The sequence below is a fragment of the Sceloporus occidentalis genome, unplaced genomic scaffold (assembly GCF_023333645.1).
Source record: "Sceloporus occidentalis isolate IW3139 unplaced genomic scaffold, rSceOcc1.0.p SCAF_5, whole genome shotgun sequence".
In the NCBI taxonomy this organism is placed as follows: domain Eukaryota; kingdom Metazoa; phylum Chordata; class Lepidosauria; order Squamata; family Phrynosomatidae; genus Sceloporus; species Sceloporus occidentalis.
This window is the reverse complement of record NW_028316985.1, coordinates 16,724,676-16,742,235: the sequence shown is the minus strand read 5'-3', so window position 1 is coordinate 16,742,235 and position 17,560 is coordinate 16,724,676. Positions and strand designations below refer to the sequence as shown.

The 17,560-nt window shown below is 41.3% G+C and overlaps 1 protein-coding gene and 1 long non-coding RNA gene across 13 annotated transcripts in view; one reads left to right on the top strand and one right to left on the bottom strand.

Moving 5' to 3' along the window:
• CALD1 (caldesmon 1) overlaps nucleotides 1–17,558 on the top strand; it is a 236,193-nt gene extending 218,635 nt beyond the window's left edge. For 5 of the 12 annotated variants that reach the window (XM_089527702.1, XM_089527697.1, XM_089527693.1 and 2 more), the window contains 9 exons: nucleotides 2,015–2,276; nucleotides 4,005–4,145; nucleotides 8,692–8,735; nucleotides 8,925–9,003; nucleotides 10,975–11,115; nucleotides 12,005–12,100; nucleotides 12,980–13,060; nucleotides 13,217–13,250; nucleotides 15,049–17,558. In XM_089527702.1, the coding sequence (XP_089383828.1) occupies nucleotides 2,015–2,276; nucleotides 4,005–4,145; nucleotides 8,692–8,735; nucleotides 8,925–9,003; nucleotides 10,975–11,115; nucleotides 12,005–12,100; nucleotides 12,980–13,060; nucleotides 13,217–13,250; nucleotides 15,049–15,080 (910 nt within the window). In that variant the 3' untranslated portion in view covers nucleotides 15,081–17,558. Of the gene's footprint in view, nucleotides 1–2,014; nucleotides 2,277–4,004; nucleotides 4,146–8,691; nucleotides 8,736–8,924; nucleotides 9,004–10,974; nucleotides 11,116–11,888; nucleotides 11,958–12,004; nucleotides 12,101–12,684; nucleotides 12,792–12,979; nucleotides 13,065–13,216; nucleotides 13,251–15,048 lie in introns of those variants that run through there. The other 7 variants (XM_089527699.1, XM_089527696.1, XM_089527698.1 and 4 more) reach the window with 6 other exon arrangements.
• On the bottom strand, nucleotides 11,711–13,011 carry LOC149311696 (uncharacterized). The gene is made up of 3 exons (XR_016281476.1): nucleotides 12,922–13,011; nucleotides 12,651–12,771; nucleotides 11,711–11,830 (listed from the first exon to the last, which is right to left on the bottom strand). It is a non-coding gene; the product is annotated as an uncharacterized LOC149311696 (long non-coding RNA).
• Nucleotides 17,559–17,560: the final 2 nt, after the last annotated feature.

The following is a 17,560-nucleotide window of genomic DNA, read 5'->3' as shown; positions in this document are numbered from 1 at the left end:
TGCCTGGCAAGAGAGGTCTCTGGGACATCTTGCTTCAGGATTGTACCACTCCAGGCTGCAGGGTGGAAAGTGAAATGACAGCAAAGTGATAAACGTGGAAGTCCCAGGAGCCTGTTGATTTATCCAGATTAATTTCATGTTCCCAGAGCCCTAATGCAGCCCCATCTCATTGTAATCCTATGAAATCAACACTCTAGTCTATCCAGTTGTTGGATTAGTCAGCTGTTTTTTAAATCCCTCCTTCATTTCCCCTCTGACCAATTCAGTAGATGAGATGATACTGTAAATGTCACTTAAAGGCTTACATTTGTACAGAATCAAAGCTGCAGAGGGTTGCAAAGATGACCCCAAAGTCACATATTTTTGCAAGCCTGAACCCTGTGTGTTCAAGCCATACTAAACTGCAATGCAACTGTGACTGAAGAGTTGCAAATAATATGGATTTATTTATTGTAATTGGTTCTGCATACTTTCCACCCCAATGGAACCTGAAGGTGGCTTACAAACCACATTAAAATAACCTCTATATTTAATGATAAAATGGTCTAGTAGGCACACAGTTTAAAATAGTTTAAAATATTAAATATAGAAAAATACAGCAATACATAAAACTCAGTAAAACTATTTCTCGTCCTTCTCTACTTCTTCTTGGGTTGGCTTACACACAAGAGTAATACACATAGTGATTATGTAATGTAATTCTGCACTCATAGTTAGAATCATACTTCTTATACTTTGAAAATTACAACAAACAAAAAATACACTCACATATTTACAGGGGGGCTGTTTCTGCTGTTCCAAGAAATAAAATGGTACATTAAAGCTCTGATAAATTCAACAGTGTGCAACTGTATGGCTGGAATTCTGGTGGTTAGTGTTAACTACAATAAACCCATTTAACCAATTGTTGATTTGATAAGACAGCATGTAAGTAAATCAAATTGGAATGGCTCTACCCTAGTCAGGACTAACAATAGGATTCAGGGCCATAAGTGGGTATACTTCTTCTTCTTCTTCTTCTTCTTCTTCTTATTATTATTATTATTATTATTAACCTTTATTTATAAAGTGCTGTAAAATACTTGTGGAATTCTGCTTATACAACTGTGAACTGAACATGCATGTGGTACAATGGCACACACACACACACACACGCACACACACACACATCTGCATATGTGAGGAATATACATATGTGTGATACCAAAAGGATTCTAGCCCATAGATTGGATCCAAGCATAGTTTTTTTTACATGGAAGACTTAATGGGTTCCTTGCTTCAGTCAGTCTGCAATGGCATAATCATAGGGCTTAAGTTAGTTGTGACCAATTCAAATCTTATTCAAATGTCCATTCCAAATGTAGCTGAATTGGAATCAAAGCTAATAGACAAATCTGAACAACACAGCACAGTGTAAAAAATACATCGAAAGCTCTGGCATGCTTTTTTATTTATTATTTGTGTTGTTGTTGTTGTTGTTGTTGTTGTTGTTATTGTTATTATTATTATAGTTGCTAGGTGCCACAATGACATTAAGGTAGGTGTCAGTTGATTTGCTTTAAGATGAGCAGTTGGAGTGTCAGTACAGAACACTACCAGTTTTCCTCTGATAACCATGTACCATACCTGATAATTTGGCCTGGTGGCCAGGGCTATTGATTTAGAGCTGAGATGTCAGAGTTGGAAGCTGAAGCTAATTTGGGTGGAACTGGAGTTAGTAGAAATGTACTGATTCCAACCCTGGCTTCAAAATAAAAACTGTTATACTGTAATAATATATGGGTCACTAAATCATTTAATACTTATATTTTGCCTTTTTAAAATTTACTGAATGCCTAGTTCATTGTGCATTTGCCTTCACAGAAATTTAGGAAAGTTTTCTTGTTCAGGAAATTCAGTGGCAGGTACCAATGATAGGGAAGGCTGTTTTGCACTACACACAGCTCTGTTCTGCTAAGCCAGGACAACTCTTCCCTCTGTAGGCTATGTTGTCTCTTTTTTATTTCCTTAACAGCCGTCCAGGCTTCAAAACTACCCCAGACTCTGAAGAAGCCAAACCAGTCTCCCACCCAGAAGCTGGCAAGCGAGTGGAGGAGCTACGCCGTCGCCGAGGTGAAAACGAGAGTGAAGAGTTTGAGAAGCTGAAGCAGAAACAACAGGAGGCAGTGGTGGAACTGGAGGAGCTCAAAAAGAAGCGTGAAGAGCGTCGGAAGATTCTGGAGGAAGAAGAACAGAGACGGAAGAAAGAGGAGGCAGAAAGAAAAGCCCGGGAGGAGGTAGCAGATTGTAAAAGTAGTGGCTTGGTACACAGCATTCAGGATAGGAAATATAAGGGGAAGCCTATTGATGCAGAGTAAACTTTATATGGAACGGGATAACTGTTCTGTTTTCCTGAATATTGGCAACCCTGGCTGGCAGAGAGCTTGGAAATAATTCACTCTAATTAATTTATCACACTAATTCATTAAAAATATTCAGCAATAAATGCACAATTCATCATTTTAAGTGGTTAAAATAGCAGGTGCTGACATTTTTACCTCTTCTCATTACATTAATTCATTATGGTTATTTTCAGTTGTTCTAATTGATATTTGAAAGTGTAACAATTAAGCTAATTAACTAATTAACACTTTTAATTTTTTAGGTTCAGTGAATTGAGTTCCCTATTATGATTAAGCCTTAATTTGTTCATGATGCTAAAGTTTCCAAACTCTGGACTGACAGTGGTTCTTCAAGTTCTTTCCTAGCTTTGTGTGGTGAGACTAGTGATTGAAAATTGGATCCTTTGAGTGCAAATCACGTGCTTTACCCATTGAGCTCCACCCTTTCGCTCCACACAGAGGGCCTATATAACTTTTTAAGGTTTCTGACATATTGTAAACAGATACTCTGTTTGTTACTATATTTGGGGCTATCTATCCAAGAAAGGTAGAAGTATCTATAGGGTGGACACACACACGCTTTAACCATATCATGATAACTTTAGCTAAAGGAAAGGATTGAAATATGGTAATAAAATGCGTACATAAAATACCTAAGAACAAGTGTTATCATTGGTATTTTATACCGGGCAGGCTTAAAAAATATTTCAGTTGTTGTTTGCTTTTAAAACTGAAAGCCAGCTCAGAATGTGAGAGGGAGGATGCTTAATACTTTTACCATCAAGAGGCACAGCCTTCACTAGCCTACTGCCATAAGTTGGGATAATAGAAGCTATAGTCCAGAAGGCACTGGGTTGGGAAAGGCTGGCTTACCTGATGAGTCCTTTCCGCTTTAAAGTGGCAGCATCATTCCTTCCATTTTCTGCCAGAGCATGGTAAACATTGTAAGCAACCAGCCATAGCTACATCATGTCTTGGCTCATCAGCTGGTCCATCCCAACGGCCTTTGCTCTGGCCTCGGAGAGAGAGAAGAGCAGCCAGCATCTGCTGGATACAATCCCTTTCCTCTCTCCCATTCGCTTCTCCTTATGTGCCATGTCTTATTTAGATTGGAAGCTTTTTTGACTGAAGGGCAGGGTATAAACATTTTAAACTAACTACAGTGGGTCCTTGTTATCCACTGGAGTTTGGTTCCAGGATCCCCTGTGGATAACAAGGATACTCAATCTGCGGATGCTCAAGTCCCATTAAATATAATGACATAGCAAAATTCTCCCCCCCCCCCCCCATAAAATGGCAAAATCAAAGTATGCTGTTTGGAATTTATACTTTTAAAAAATATTTTCAAGCCATGGATGCTTTCATCCCTGGATAAAAAATCCTTGGATAAGGAGGGCCAACTGTAGTTTAATTAGTTTTGGGGGCTACAAGCCCCCAAATGCTGTTGTCCAAATGTGTAATGTTGCTGTGCTCTGCATTCCTGAAGAGAAGATGCTGGTCTCTGGTGTGATTCAGCAGAGAATTCTTCTTATTTTGAAAGTAATAATAACAATATTGTAGCAAGTGCAGTTTCCTGAGCAGACTCCAAGCAACTCAGCTGCTTCATATTCTGATTCTTGGCAGGAGGAGAAGAGGCGGTTGAAGGAAGAAATAGAGAGGAGAAGGGCAGAAGCGGCTGAGAAGCGCCAAAAGATGCCAGAGGAAGCCCAAACTGATGACAAGAAGCCATTTAAATGTTTCACTCCCAAGGGTTCTTCTCTGAAGGTAATGCTCCTTTGAGGTTAGCTGGTATAAGATGGGCCATGGCAAAGCCATGAAGGAATTTTTAATCTGGCTCCTACTGGTCAAACTGTCTCAAAAACAAGTTTGCTGCAGAGCAATACATAAGTCTCCTCCCACTGGCCAAGACAACTTAAGGCTGGTTGGGACCCAGAAGACAGATCTATATAAAGCCTCTTCAAGCCTCATGAGAGGAGGGCCTCTTGCAAGATCTCAAGGCACTTGCGAAATCTTGCTGAAACTAAAAAAACCATGGAAATCTTGTGATGGAAAACCAGCCATTGTGAGATAGAAAAGTCCCATTGTTTCTTGACTGGCCTGTGCTGCCACAGAACAATGCCACACTAGCTGTAATTTCCAAAGACGAGGCTGTGGCATTTTGTAAGGGCCCAATTCCTGCATATCAAATGCTCAGAGGTTGGTCTCTTGGGAGTGCAGCTGGTGTTGGCTCTCAAGAGTTCAAGAGATATGGGATTTGGGGCATCCCATATGATCCCAGTATTCGGCCCAATATGAAATTAGGGATGCTGGGAGTTGTGTCTGGAGGGTATACAGGTTCCATGGGTCTGAGCTAGATGGATAGATAGAGTGACATGGCAGAAGAGAGGTTCCTACAATAACTTCCCAACTGCTACCTTAAGAGAGGGGCTGTGTAAACTCACCCCTCTTCGCAATTAAAGGGCTTATGGAGGGGGGGGGGGGCAGTAGTAAACCATGCACAATAGCATTTATTTATGGACTTGTCATGAATGCAGTTATTTATGGATGAGAACTTCTACTCTGTCTTCTTTTTTGCAGTCAAATCTACATCATGATTTGACTTTTGGTTTCATTAGAAATTACTGGGTGCAAGTCAGATGCTCAGTTATTTTGTTTTTCAGCCTGAAGCTTACAACCTCCAAAGGCAGATTCTTCTCTGTTGCATGGGCTGTGTGTTGCATGCAATCAAAATAAGGCTCAACATGTGTTGTACAGAACCATTAACACCATAGATGTTTTTTCATTGGTTTTCAGTGGTCTCCTCCCTATCATTTTCAATCGAATGAGGTATAATATCCAAAGAAAGAGTGGGTTAACTACAACCTCTGCTTGGAGTGGCACTTTCTGATTTAGAGCGTGTAAAAGAGTTTCTGCTATTGGCTTTAACCACCCGCCTTTCTATCTTGTTTTACAGATCTATTTTGTAATTCTGTTTACCGTATGTGCCTTCATATTTCTAGTTGTGAGCGTGCTGTTGCTTGCTTTGTGTGGTGACATCTGTTTCTAAGTACTGTGTATAATTTCCCCCTCCTGGGTTTGATCAACTCCTTTAAAGGCCCCTTCTTTCTGCTGGTTTATGCAGGCAGTCCAGTGTGCCAAAGAGAGAGAGAGAGATGAAAACTAATACTCAATTTATTTATTAGATTTCTTTTATCCTGCTCTTCAGCTAACAAATTAACCCTAAAACAATTATATATACCAGCACAAAGCAAATGTAAATGACTAGCAGGAGAAAGAGATAAAGAGTAGATTACATAAATATTCATCAGCTAAAAGCCCTTGGTCTTTGCCTGGTGCTGAAAAGGTGAGCCTTCTTGGGGAAAACATTGCAAAGTTGTAGTGCCATACTGAAAAGACAGTCTCATATGGACTACTGCTCTTCCAAATTCTGCAAGCTAGGGCTCCTGGGAAGGATCTTAATATTAATCCAGTTCATGTGTAAGGACCATATTTAGTTTGCACTGATAATGTTTGCGTTTGGCAGAGGGTTGAGAACAGTCCCAAATGCTGGTGCTGTTACTTTGGTTTCTTTCACACTGTAGTTTGGTGAACCACCAGAGTTCTTGGGTAAAGAGTTCAAAATACCTTGTGAAACTACAAATCTGACGATTTTCAAGATTACCAGAAAGGAGAGTCCACCTAGGGTGCATCTACACTGTAGAAATAATTAAATAATGCCTTTAACTGCCGTTGACAGAATCCTGTAGATTTGTAATTTGACAAGCACTCTTTGGAAGAGAAGGCTAAAGACCTTGTAAAACTACAAATCCCAGGATTCTATAGGAGAGAAACTGGTATCAAACTGTATTATTTCTACAGTGCAGATTCATCCCTAAACATCCCTAAATCAAATCCAGTTAATAGATTAATATGAAGTCGAAGGCTTTCATGAACGACAGTTCATAGTTTTTTGTGGGTTTTTCAGGCTATGTGGCCATGTTCTAGAAGATTTTCTTCCTGACGTTTCGCCAGCATCTGTGGCTGGCATCTTCAGAGAATAGATTAATAGTTAAGAGATCTACTCTAATTAGGGCTAGAAATAGGATTTGGGTCATTGTGTGTAGGGATTTTCAAAACTGTCCATTTTGGTTTCTGCCATATTTGAATTTTGAGCATTTAGGTAAATTCTAATTTTACTCTTGGAGCTGTGCTGCCATCTTGTGGCTCTGAGAAGAAATGAAGGATGCTATTATTGTAGCATCCTTCGTGCAGGCCATAGATCTGTGGCTGTGTTCCTCAAGCTTTCTGATGTGGTGGACTATCACGTTTTTCCACCATTTTTCCAGGACTGGTTCCATATTTGCACCATTATTGTCACACAGTTTCTTGGAAACTTGCCACAGACTGGTAGTCTGATGCCTGATCAATTGGCACCTTATCTCTTATATACCACTTTGAGTAGCACTAGTTTTTGGCAAATGGCAGTCAGTCTATCCGGTTTATATATCCTGGGTCTTGAGAATTCTGCCATTGCATAATTCCAAATTATGAAGAAACACTTGAGCTGAAGCATGAAGTTTCAAACACCTTGGTTCTGGAAGAAGCTTATATAGTGAATAATAATCTTCTTCCTTCCCCTCCTCTCCTGGCACATTGGCTTTGATGTAGAGGTTCCGCATTGTGTTGAACCACTCCTCCATTATATCTGAAAATAGGGAAGCATGGTTTGATATTTCTTTCCTAATTAAGATATTAGAGTCAGTCAATGCAATAGATATGAAGCAGGGTTTTATGGGCCGTGGTTATATGGAATGCAGTGGCTTAGTGGTTAAGACGCCAGTTCTGATGATCGGAAGATCAGAAGGTTGGCAGTTTGAGGCCCAGGTGCTGCAGGATGGGGTGACCTCCTGTTACTAGTCCCAGATTCTGCCAACCTAGCTGTTTGAAAGCATGCAAATGCGAGTAGATATACAGTAGGTACCACCACAGTGGAAAGGTAAGAGCATTTGGTGCAATCATGCTGGCCATATGACCACCAGAGCAGTCCTCGGACAACGCTGTCTCTTCAGCTTAGAAACGGAGATGAGCACCACCCCCTACAGTTGGTTTCAACTAGACATTCATGTCAAGGGACTACCTTTACCTTAACTTTATATGGGGCAATGCAGTCAGAATATAGGGTTGCCATCCCTGAGGACCTCCAAAAATGTAGGACAAGGTTTAAAAATGTAGGACCTTTAAAAACAAAACAAAAAAAAAACCTTGTCCAAGGCCTTGCTGGGGCCTGGGAGACAGTGTCTCCCAAGCCCCAGCGAGGCCTTGGAGGACTCCGTGATCGCGGAGCCGCCTCCAGAGCCTCGCTGGGGGGGAATCCCGGGGGCGGGGCCAAACCGGGGCGGGACCGTGTGGACCCACCCCAAACCAGGAACGTCCCACCCCCAGGTGGGATATGGCAACCCTATCAGAATATAGGGTGGGAAGTTCAGTGGATTTATTCCTTTTAAACTCATATCCTGGGAATTGGGGTGATTTTATCCCATTTGAAATAATTGGATCTCAGTGTCCAGTTACATGCTAGGTGGAATCCTGTTGGTTAGTCCCTATCCACGTATACCCATTGAACCAACTGTTGTACACATAAGTAAGTCCAATTGTTTCAAAGGGACCTTGTAAGGAACAAGATGTTTTCGGATGTTCATTGGTTAAGTCAGGATGTGTGGTCTGGGTCCTAGAATTTTCCTGGTCCCTCCCAGTTTGACTTGACCTGGATGTTAATGAAAATGTGTTGCTGCTGGCAAAAATAGTAGCAGATCCTTCTACTCTTTCTTCTTACCTTTTGAGTAACCTATCTTCGTAAGCTGATTCCAGTAAATTGAAATGGGTGGGATTGGGAAACTCCTAATAATGGTGTCTTGTAACCCACTTCGATATCAATTAATATTACCAGAAGATGTGGAGGAAGAAACACGGGGCTGTTGTTTTCAGTTATCATCATCTCACATCTAATTCCAGTCCATGACTGCCAACCATTTTTGCTGCAATTCTCCTCTGGTTTCCACCTCAATCTTTGAGAACAATGCTGCCTCATTGCTATGAATTCTGAGCACAGAATTGCAGAAGCCATAGCTGATCCTATTTAGTATAGATGTGCAACTTCCAAAGAGATTGGGACTCTTTTCTTTGTGTGTGTTGGCACTGTGTGTTGTGTATTATGTTACTGTTTTATTTATTTTACCTTTACAGACCACCCAACATTTTACTAAACTCTTGATTTTGCAGACTGATTATTTTCTCATTTCTTTCTCTCCTCCCCCTCTTTTCTTCCTTCCAGATAGAAGAACGTGCCGAATTCTTGAACAAATCTGCCCAGAAAAGGTAACAAGACATTATGCAGTGAGCAAAAGCAGTGTAGAGTCATTGAATAAACTGTTGAATGGCAGGTCAACCATTATGTAAATCCAATTAATTCAATAGGTCTATTTTAGTGGGGACTAACAGTTGGATTTAGGCCTCAGGATTCAGCAGTAGAAACTAACAGGTCTCTGTTGTTCAATTTTTTCACAGTGGCATGAAACCCACTCACACAAGCCCAGTTGTCTCCAAGATAGATAGCAGGCTGGAGCAATACACCAGTGCTATTGAGGTGAGTTTATTACAAGATCCTGAACTTCCCAGGTTTTTCTGGTTGGCTACCACTGGCAAGATCTTTGTGAACTGATTTTGAGGTTTCTGGCCCAACTGATACTAAACTTGGGTTTATAACACAGAACAATGGATTTTTAAACATCTGAACTGTGTATTTAATCATATGGGCCTGACAAATCAGGATCTGAAACCATGGCTTTAAGGAGGTTGGCAAAGTACAGTTTCTGTTCAGTATAGTCTGTTGTTATGCCACATGCCCCTGCAAAAGAGTTAGGGACCATTGTTCTGTCTCAAGAAGATGTCATACACTATGTGTATGGAGTTTATCACATGAAGGATATTGGGAGTTTATCCCATGAATATCCTGGAAAAATCGCGTAATTGTGCATAATAATTTCACACGACATCGCACAAAACCCACCATTAAAGTGGTCACAAAGAAGAATTAATGCACATCTTTTTACCTTGGAGATTTTAGCAACAATGCATTTACGATATCACTTTATTTGCGCAATTGCATGTGATGATCATTCATGCAATTACTCACCATATCTGCTTCATTTGCGGAATGCTTTAAACGTGTTTCAATCTCTCTTTAATGCCAAAATCAGCCCCAGTGTGATAAACTCTTTTGTTGCTGTATACCACCCCAACTACAAAAAACATATTGTCATTGTTGTGTGCCTTCAAGTAAAAATGCATTTCATGGGAAAAGCATTCCCATACAGTGTGCAGTCTCTGAGAATGTCCTCTCTCTTGCCTCCACTCTAGATGGGGCACAGATAGGAATCAAAGTAGGAACATGAATGCTGAGTCTGAAAAATAAAACAGACAAGCTGCACGGCAGAGGGCTGGACTTGATGGCCCTTGTGGTCTCATCCAACTCTATGATTCTATGAACCCTGCTTTGCTTGTTGCCTGTCTGGGTTTCACATCATGTCTGAACCCAGTTAGAAACACACACATTCCAATCCCTTTTGTTATGTGCTTGCATTTAAATGAGGAAACTTTAATTACAAGAATGCTATATATACATTTTTATTGCCCCAGCTTTAAAAAGATCTATAAGCTGAATAAGTTGAAGACTTTTTTTTTGGCAAGGGCAAAGTCATGGATATTTACTCAGATTTGTATCACTCCTCATCATAATGATTTGGGATATAATTTCATATCTTGAAGGAGCATAGTTCAGTGGTAGCACATATGTCCTGGTGCAAGTTCTACTGTCCATTCTACCAGTCAAAGCACAGAATGCAGACATCATAATTTAAGGTCGGAAGTAGATGGAGATTAGAATAGTTTATGACTTGCTGTACGCCATATAGACCTCCTAGTCTTCAAAATCTTCAAAGAAAGCCCTACTGAAAGGACTCCCATGCTTCTTCACTGAAAACAGGGCCGTGTTAGTGGATGCTCCTTCACTGTGGAATCTCAAATAATAGCCAGTGGTTACTTTACTCTTGGTTTCAGTTTTTAGGCAGCTGGTGAAGATTTGACTGTTTAAGAGGAGACTGAGCTGGCTGCTGGATTGGTTTTAGTCATTTGGTGCAGGGATATGGGGTTCCTGGGGGCCCTCCAGCTCCCACCAGCAAAGAAAGTGGTGGGAGATGATGGGCACTGAAGTCCAACATCTGGAGGGCCACCAGTTCCGCACTCCAGATCTATTGGCTCCCTTCCCACTTACCGTTTCCCAAAGCCAGTTTTTGGGTTGATGGAAGAGATTCTTGGGTAGACTGATGCTCCAGACCATGACCCAGCAGGCTTACCAAGATTGCTAGAGCATGTGTGAGGGATGCTGGGGTGGAAGAATGAGGAAATACATGGGAAAGGGATGGGAAAGAGAATATAAAAAAAAAGGGGGGGGGGCAGATAGCTCAATCCTTGTGAAATTTCCTGATCAGTCACCTACCTCTAAAATAAGGCGCTCCAATGCAACTGTACTGAGGCTGGCTGCTTTGCTGTTTCCCAGCAGGGCATCAAAGCTACAAAGCCTGTCAAGCCAGTAGCTTCTGATCTCCCGGTTCCTGCAGAAGGAGTCCGTAACATCAAGAGTATGTGGGAGAAAGGCAATGTGTTCTCGTCGCCCTCTGGTACAGGGACACCCAATAAGGTATGTATGCCCCCCCCCCCCCCCGGAAACTATTTGGAGATCACACCCTCATAACTCTTTGGTCATCTTTCTATTTCAGTTCAAAGTTCAAAGACAAAAGGCACTTTGGGTTTTACTCTTGTAGGGCTTGGGGCTGAAATGCAGTGGGATCTTGGGTTGTATCACTGGTCTTGGTCCTGTTGGTTCGTCTCAAGTAAAATAGACCCATTGAACCAAATGTTGAAAGGCGAGCCAACATATGGGTAAATCTGGGTCAGGCTTAGTCGATTAACAACAGATGGCTAGTTTAATCTTCCAGACCAGTGCCTTTGAAAGGATAGATTGAAGAGGATCTAAATATTATCTTTATTTCATCTTGACATACAAAAATGAATAATGTCAAAAGTTTTCTCTACACTGGGTGAGATTATAAGAGGTTTTGTGCATTTTTTTGATGATTTTTCAAATCAGAACTTTTTTTAAAAAATAGTATGCACAAAAAAGTGCAAAAATACATCTTTTTTCTGAACCCAACATTTTCCTTCAGAAGGTTCAAAAATGTTAGTTTTACACAAAAAATACTTCTTTTTTATTTTTTGACACAGAATGGGAAGGTATGTTCACTTTCACCTTTATGTGAAAATTTGTGGAAAATGTTCACAAGAAGTATGAAAAATCTTGTGTAATTTGACTGTTTTCTTGGTGGAGGCTCTCAGTGTGTTCAGATACTGTACTGCTGAGAAAACAAAAAAATGCCACTGTTATTTAGATCACTAGAAGTATTATTCTTCTAGATCACTAGAAGTAATATTTGTGAACAGTGAAACAAAAGCAAACCTGGCATGGCTTTGGCTGAACACCCACCCCCCTCCAGCTTTAACAATCATGTTGTGAAACAAATGTTCTTCAGGAAACAGCTGGGCTAAAGGTTGGCGTCTCTAGTCGCATCAATGAGTGGTTAACTAAGACCCCCGAGAACAGCAAATCGCCTGCTCCCAAACCATCAGTGAGTATTTTGTGTCTGTTTTGTATTGTTCACTCTCTGACCATCAGACAGCTCCAGTTTGCAAGGTGAAGTGATGATTGACAACTTACAACAGAAATTAGTATTCTTGCAGACTAGGGGACAGAAGAGAACTTGGATGAGATTTCAATAGGCACTATGGCTTCAGATTTTGGGAGGTCCTCTGCTTTGAGCCCACTTTATTGCGGCACTAACTCCCCCTCCTTGTGGCCATAGGTGCTTGCTTGCCTACTAAGATGCAGACTGCCATTGTGTGTTTTTTTATAATCCTGGTATCCCTGGATATTGTCTGGGGAAGATGGAAATTGTACTCTAAAACACAGGTGGGTTGAGGTGGCAGCTAGTTGGTCACTATTAGGGACACACTGCAGGGTAGATGGCCTAGTACAGCAATAACATTTCTTTGTTCTTTGTTTTTACCTGTCCCCATAGCTAAATGTTTTTAAGCCCACATGGAAATGCATTTTACATATTGATAGTAGACATTATAATTACACTGTCAGCTAGCTCACAGAAGTGGGTCAAGACTAACCTGTCCTTTCTTCTAATCATCCTCCATTTCTCAGTTGCTTGCTCTCTTCTCTCTTTCATCATTGCCTTCTTGTCTGGAATCCTGTAAAGATACCTGCTCTTCTGTTCTTCTCTGGGACTGGCTGTTTTCTATTATAGTCAGGTAAATCTGTTTATGAGCTACTTTACTAAGCTGACCCTACCACCCCAGTCCAAAACCACACTACCCATTCATGCAAGTCTTTTAAAATGGGTCAAGCCACTATGGATATATTAAGGTATGTAAAGGATACAGATCTTGTCACTTTCTTTTTTACATCCTTCTTGCTTTTGGCTTTTCATATCAAATAGGATTTAAGACCAGGAGATGTGTCCGGCAAACGCAACCTCTGGGAGAAGCAATCAGTTGAAAAGGTCTCTTCTCCCACAAAGGTAATGTTCATATGGGACCACTTCTGTGAACTCATATGTATAATTCAGCTCATTATTTTATTCTGGACACTGTCTTATCAAGTAAGCTAAGATTTGATGTTATTGTAGGTTTTACATATATATTATATCTGTAGCTTTTTCTTCTTTATGATATAGGTAACAGCAACAGGGAAAAAGTCAGAGACCAATGGTAAGTGAAACAACTATTTTGATGTTCTTGATAAAGGCACCTTGCATCCTCCAGAGTATCATTGTCTTAAAAGGAGGTTATTATAATGGTGTCATGAACAACCGAGATCTTCCCTTGGGACAGAATTCCCAGTTTTAGAATAATTTTAACAAGAAAGCTGAACATCGTACCTCAGACTGAGAGCTCTCTCTACACTTGTCCCTCCATATTCACTAGGGTCAGAGGCACAAGCGCCCCATGAATATGGGAAAACTGCAAATAACAAAAACACCATGTTTTTACTTGAGAGGACACCTCTCTAGGAATCTCTAGGTCTTCCAGTACAGCTCTGTGATCATTGTCCAACAGACATTGACCGTAGAACGGCACTGGAGGAGCTACAAATGCCTAGTTATTCTCTTTAGGAATCTCTAGGTCTTTCAGTGCAACTTTTAGTTAAAGTTGACCATAGAGTTGCACTGGAGGACCTAGATATTCCTAGAGAGAACATATTAATCAGATATGTGAATAATCAAAGCCGCAAAAATCAAAGCCTCAAATTTCAAAGCTGCAAATATGGAGGGATGAGTGTAATGTACTCTTTGATGGTGATAGGAAATGCACAATTGCCATTTATGAGAGGCCACATCAGCAGCATGGCATTCTATCCTGACTAATTTTTGAAGGTCTCTAGAGAAATGTTTCTTAGCTATTGGCTGCCCAGATGTTTTGGACATTGGCCAGAAAACTGTTGTTGCACTATTCCCATTGTAGCACAGTGGGGACAAGCAAAGATAGACAAAGGCCAGAATCCTGGTGATTTAGGTGTGTTACAGACCGCCCCTTTGGGGCGGCCTGTAACTGGCCCTTTCCCGGCTGTATCGGGGCCTCAGCTGCCACAACGGAAGCCTCTGAGGCCCCAATCTGCCGCTTTCCAGGCCGCAGGGAAGTGGCAAAAGGCCGCTTCCCCGCGGCCTGGAAAGGGGTGTCCTTGGGGCTTCATGCCCCAAGGACACCCGATGGCGGCGAGGAGGAGGAGAAAGGGGCTGCTCAGCCCCTTTCTCTCTTGCGTCCCTGGCGCAGCCGTCTAAAGGCTGCGCCAGCGACGCAAACCACAGGAGCTCCGTTTCGGAGCTCCTTCTTGCGCCGCGGAAAGGGTGCTCTAGGCGCCCTCGTGCGGCGCGATGACATCACAACCGTGCTGCCTCGTTTGGAGGCAGCGCGATGGTGACGTAGTCATGGCGGCACTCATCTGTATAGGGTGCTGCCATTTTGTATGGACTGGGTACGTACTAGGGTTAGGCCCTTTCTAACCCTAGTATGCGCTCGTTGCGTACTAGGGTTCCTGTTTGTAACGGGCCTTAGTGTTCTGGATGTATGCAAAGAAGTATTCAATACATCCTTGTACAGCAGTGTCAATCAGCTGCACGGTGGCACGGGACGAAACTTCACTTCTGCTGATTCTCCTGGCTGCTAGGGTATATAGGAAAGTTCCCTTGTACTACCACCCATCTGGCCATCTTCATCCTCCCAGAAATCCATAGGATTACTGCCTAAGTGCATTGCTTATGTGCTACACTCCATCAGCTCCAAATAGGGTCCTTCCTTTTTTTCTCATGCCATCATTGCCTAGGCTGCATGCCCGCCTTGTTATGCCAGCAGTGTACCAAAAGGATTCTGGCCTTCAACTTCCAGAATCTTTTAACATTGATCACCCTAGCTGGGGCTTCTAGCAGCTGAAATTCACGTCTAGTTATTGCTCTATTAGGATGGCATTTATTGCGTGTCTAAACAACCCTTTAAGTCTTCTTTCTTTCAGCAGGTTTGAGACAATTTGAAAAGGAACACTAAGGAAGCCACTGACAATGCTGGACTAACTCGGTTTTTTAAAGAATGGAAGTGCTAAATTTGTCCCTCTTTTTATATATATTTATGTTGTTTACCAAAAGGCCTCTTTTTTGTTGGGTTTTTGTTGTTGCCTTATCCCATTTTTTTTTTAAAAAAACAACCATGTATATTAGCACTGTATTTAATAATCAGTCTTAAAACATTCATCCTCATAGTAGTGCCTTTGAACAAGAGCCTTATGTTTAAAATAAACCCATGCTGTGAAATAGGAGACACTTCTACTGATTAGTCCTAACAAATTGTGTGTCCAGAAAAGAAAGGTTTGAGCCACAGAAGAGAAGCAGGTTGTCCTGTTTCTTTGTTGAAGTGAGGTGAGCACAGGAACAGGACTGGGAGATCATAGGCTGGGCTTTTCCAGATCGTAAGATCTGATACATTTTGTGGGAGAGGTGCAAACAACCTATTTGCCACTGTCTGGTTACTGAACGTAGAAAAGTTTTACTCAGTTTCCCCGATAGACTCCTGGTGGAACCTGCCGTTGTGCACAGGGAGATGGAATGCTATATATCCTATCCCTGGTGGTGTGACATTTTCATGGATGAGCAGCATGCCTTCCTTGGGGCTCACAACACCAATCATGTCATGTATGAAAAGGGTACACCACATTAAGGTGACTGAGCCACAGTCCTTTTTAAATTGAAGGGGGAGGAAAGAATTCACATGGGGCATTGCATCCAGTTAAATCATTTGCATGTATGGTACCATCTTCCTACATGAGATCATGTGCATGGCAGCAGTGATAGGGAACCAGGTGTGCTTATCCACTCTACAAAAAAGGAATGCCACCTGGGGAAGCATAGGAAAACCAGGATACAGGTGATCCCACAGAAATGCCATTGGCTTCTATGGGAAATACCCCAAGTAAAACAGGTCCCATTTTTTCTTCCTTTCTGCACTTTAAGGCATGGAAGAAATGCCTTTCAGTTCATCATGCCTCCCTCCCTCCCCAGCCCCTATCCTTTGCCCGTATCAAAAATGTGCATCAAGATTAAACATGTTTAAACTTATATATTCCCCTCTATATAGCTTAAGTTAATAACATAAATGTGGACGATTGCGCTTGACAGTGGTACTGATAAATCTCTCTCTCTCTCTTTGTCTCCCTCCCTTTTTGGTTAGCTGCAATTATAGAATATATACATAAGGCTTTACAAAACTTAGCTGTAAGGCACTACTAATGGTAGAAGGCTTTTAATACCTGCTAGAGTACTATATTTAGTTATAAACATACATAACTAGCCAATATCACAACTTTTTTTAAATTACACTTTTTATATTAAGATTTCATAATTGCCATTGAACATACTGGCGAGAGAAGTATTAGATTTTTTTTTAAAGTCAGATGCCTGTTAATGGGATAATTAAAATTATAGTTTTAAAGAGGGAGGGAGGAAAGGGTATTAAGCATCAAACATAGATCACACATATAAAACAGCATAGCTAATTTATATGACTACCATAATTAAACACATGTACTTAATCACACACTCTGTTGGTTACACTTCTATCTTCCTACAAACTTTAAGATTTGCCTTTATCTGGTCTATATCCATTGCACACTTTAAAAAAAAGTAAACCAATGTGCACAATCCATTCATTGTGGGTGTGGCTAAATGCTTAGGTGGGGATCAGCACCCCCTTTCCTCCCATGCCCGTGTCTAGCCCCCATGTGCAAGGGAAGCTTATGGACATCTCCCCTATATGCCATCTGTCCCTCTCCTCCTCAGATCTCCCCTCACAAGTCATTGTGCTACAGAATGCATGAGGGATTAAGGCCATGGTGACTTGTAGAAGGAAGAAAGAGAGGAGCTCTGTGCTGCTTTTGTCCCATAAGCACAACTCGGTTCAGATGTGTATGGCGGGTGGGGGATCTGTATGGCTTATGCTCCAACTTTTCTGCCCCCAAAATTATTTTTTTCAGCCATGTTTTTTTTTACTTGTATATAGTATGCACAAAAGTTTTAACAAGTTTGGACTGTATCACATAATGTTCAGCATTTACACCATACATTACATGGGTGGAGCAAAATGGGCAGCACAATTTAGTTTTAGACTTCGTAGCCCACCTTCAAATGCAAGTATAGCTTGAGAACCGTTATTCTCATTATTGCTTTACATTTTTGTTGCATCTTTCTGTCCTTTAAAAAATATTTAAAAAATGAAATAAATAGGCAGGATGGTGTGGCACTATCCAAAGGCCAGCTCATCTGTTTCACTAAATCATCTTGTTTACATGCAGAATTTCACTTGGGCTTTAGGAATGGCGTGAAATAATGCAGTGAGTGCCTTTGGATCCGTCTGTCCTTATTGTTTGGTGGTTGCTCTTTTTTTTAGTACACTTTTGGACTCTACATCTGAATGTCTGCAATAAACCAGTATTCTGAATCTGCAATTCACAATAAATAAAGTATGTCCACCAGATG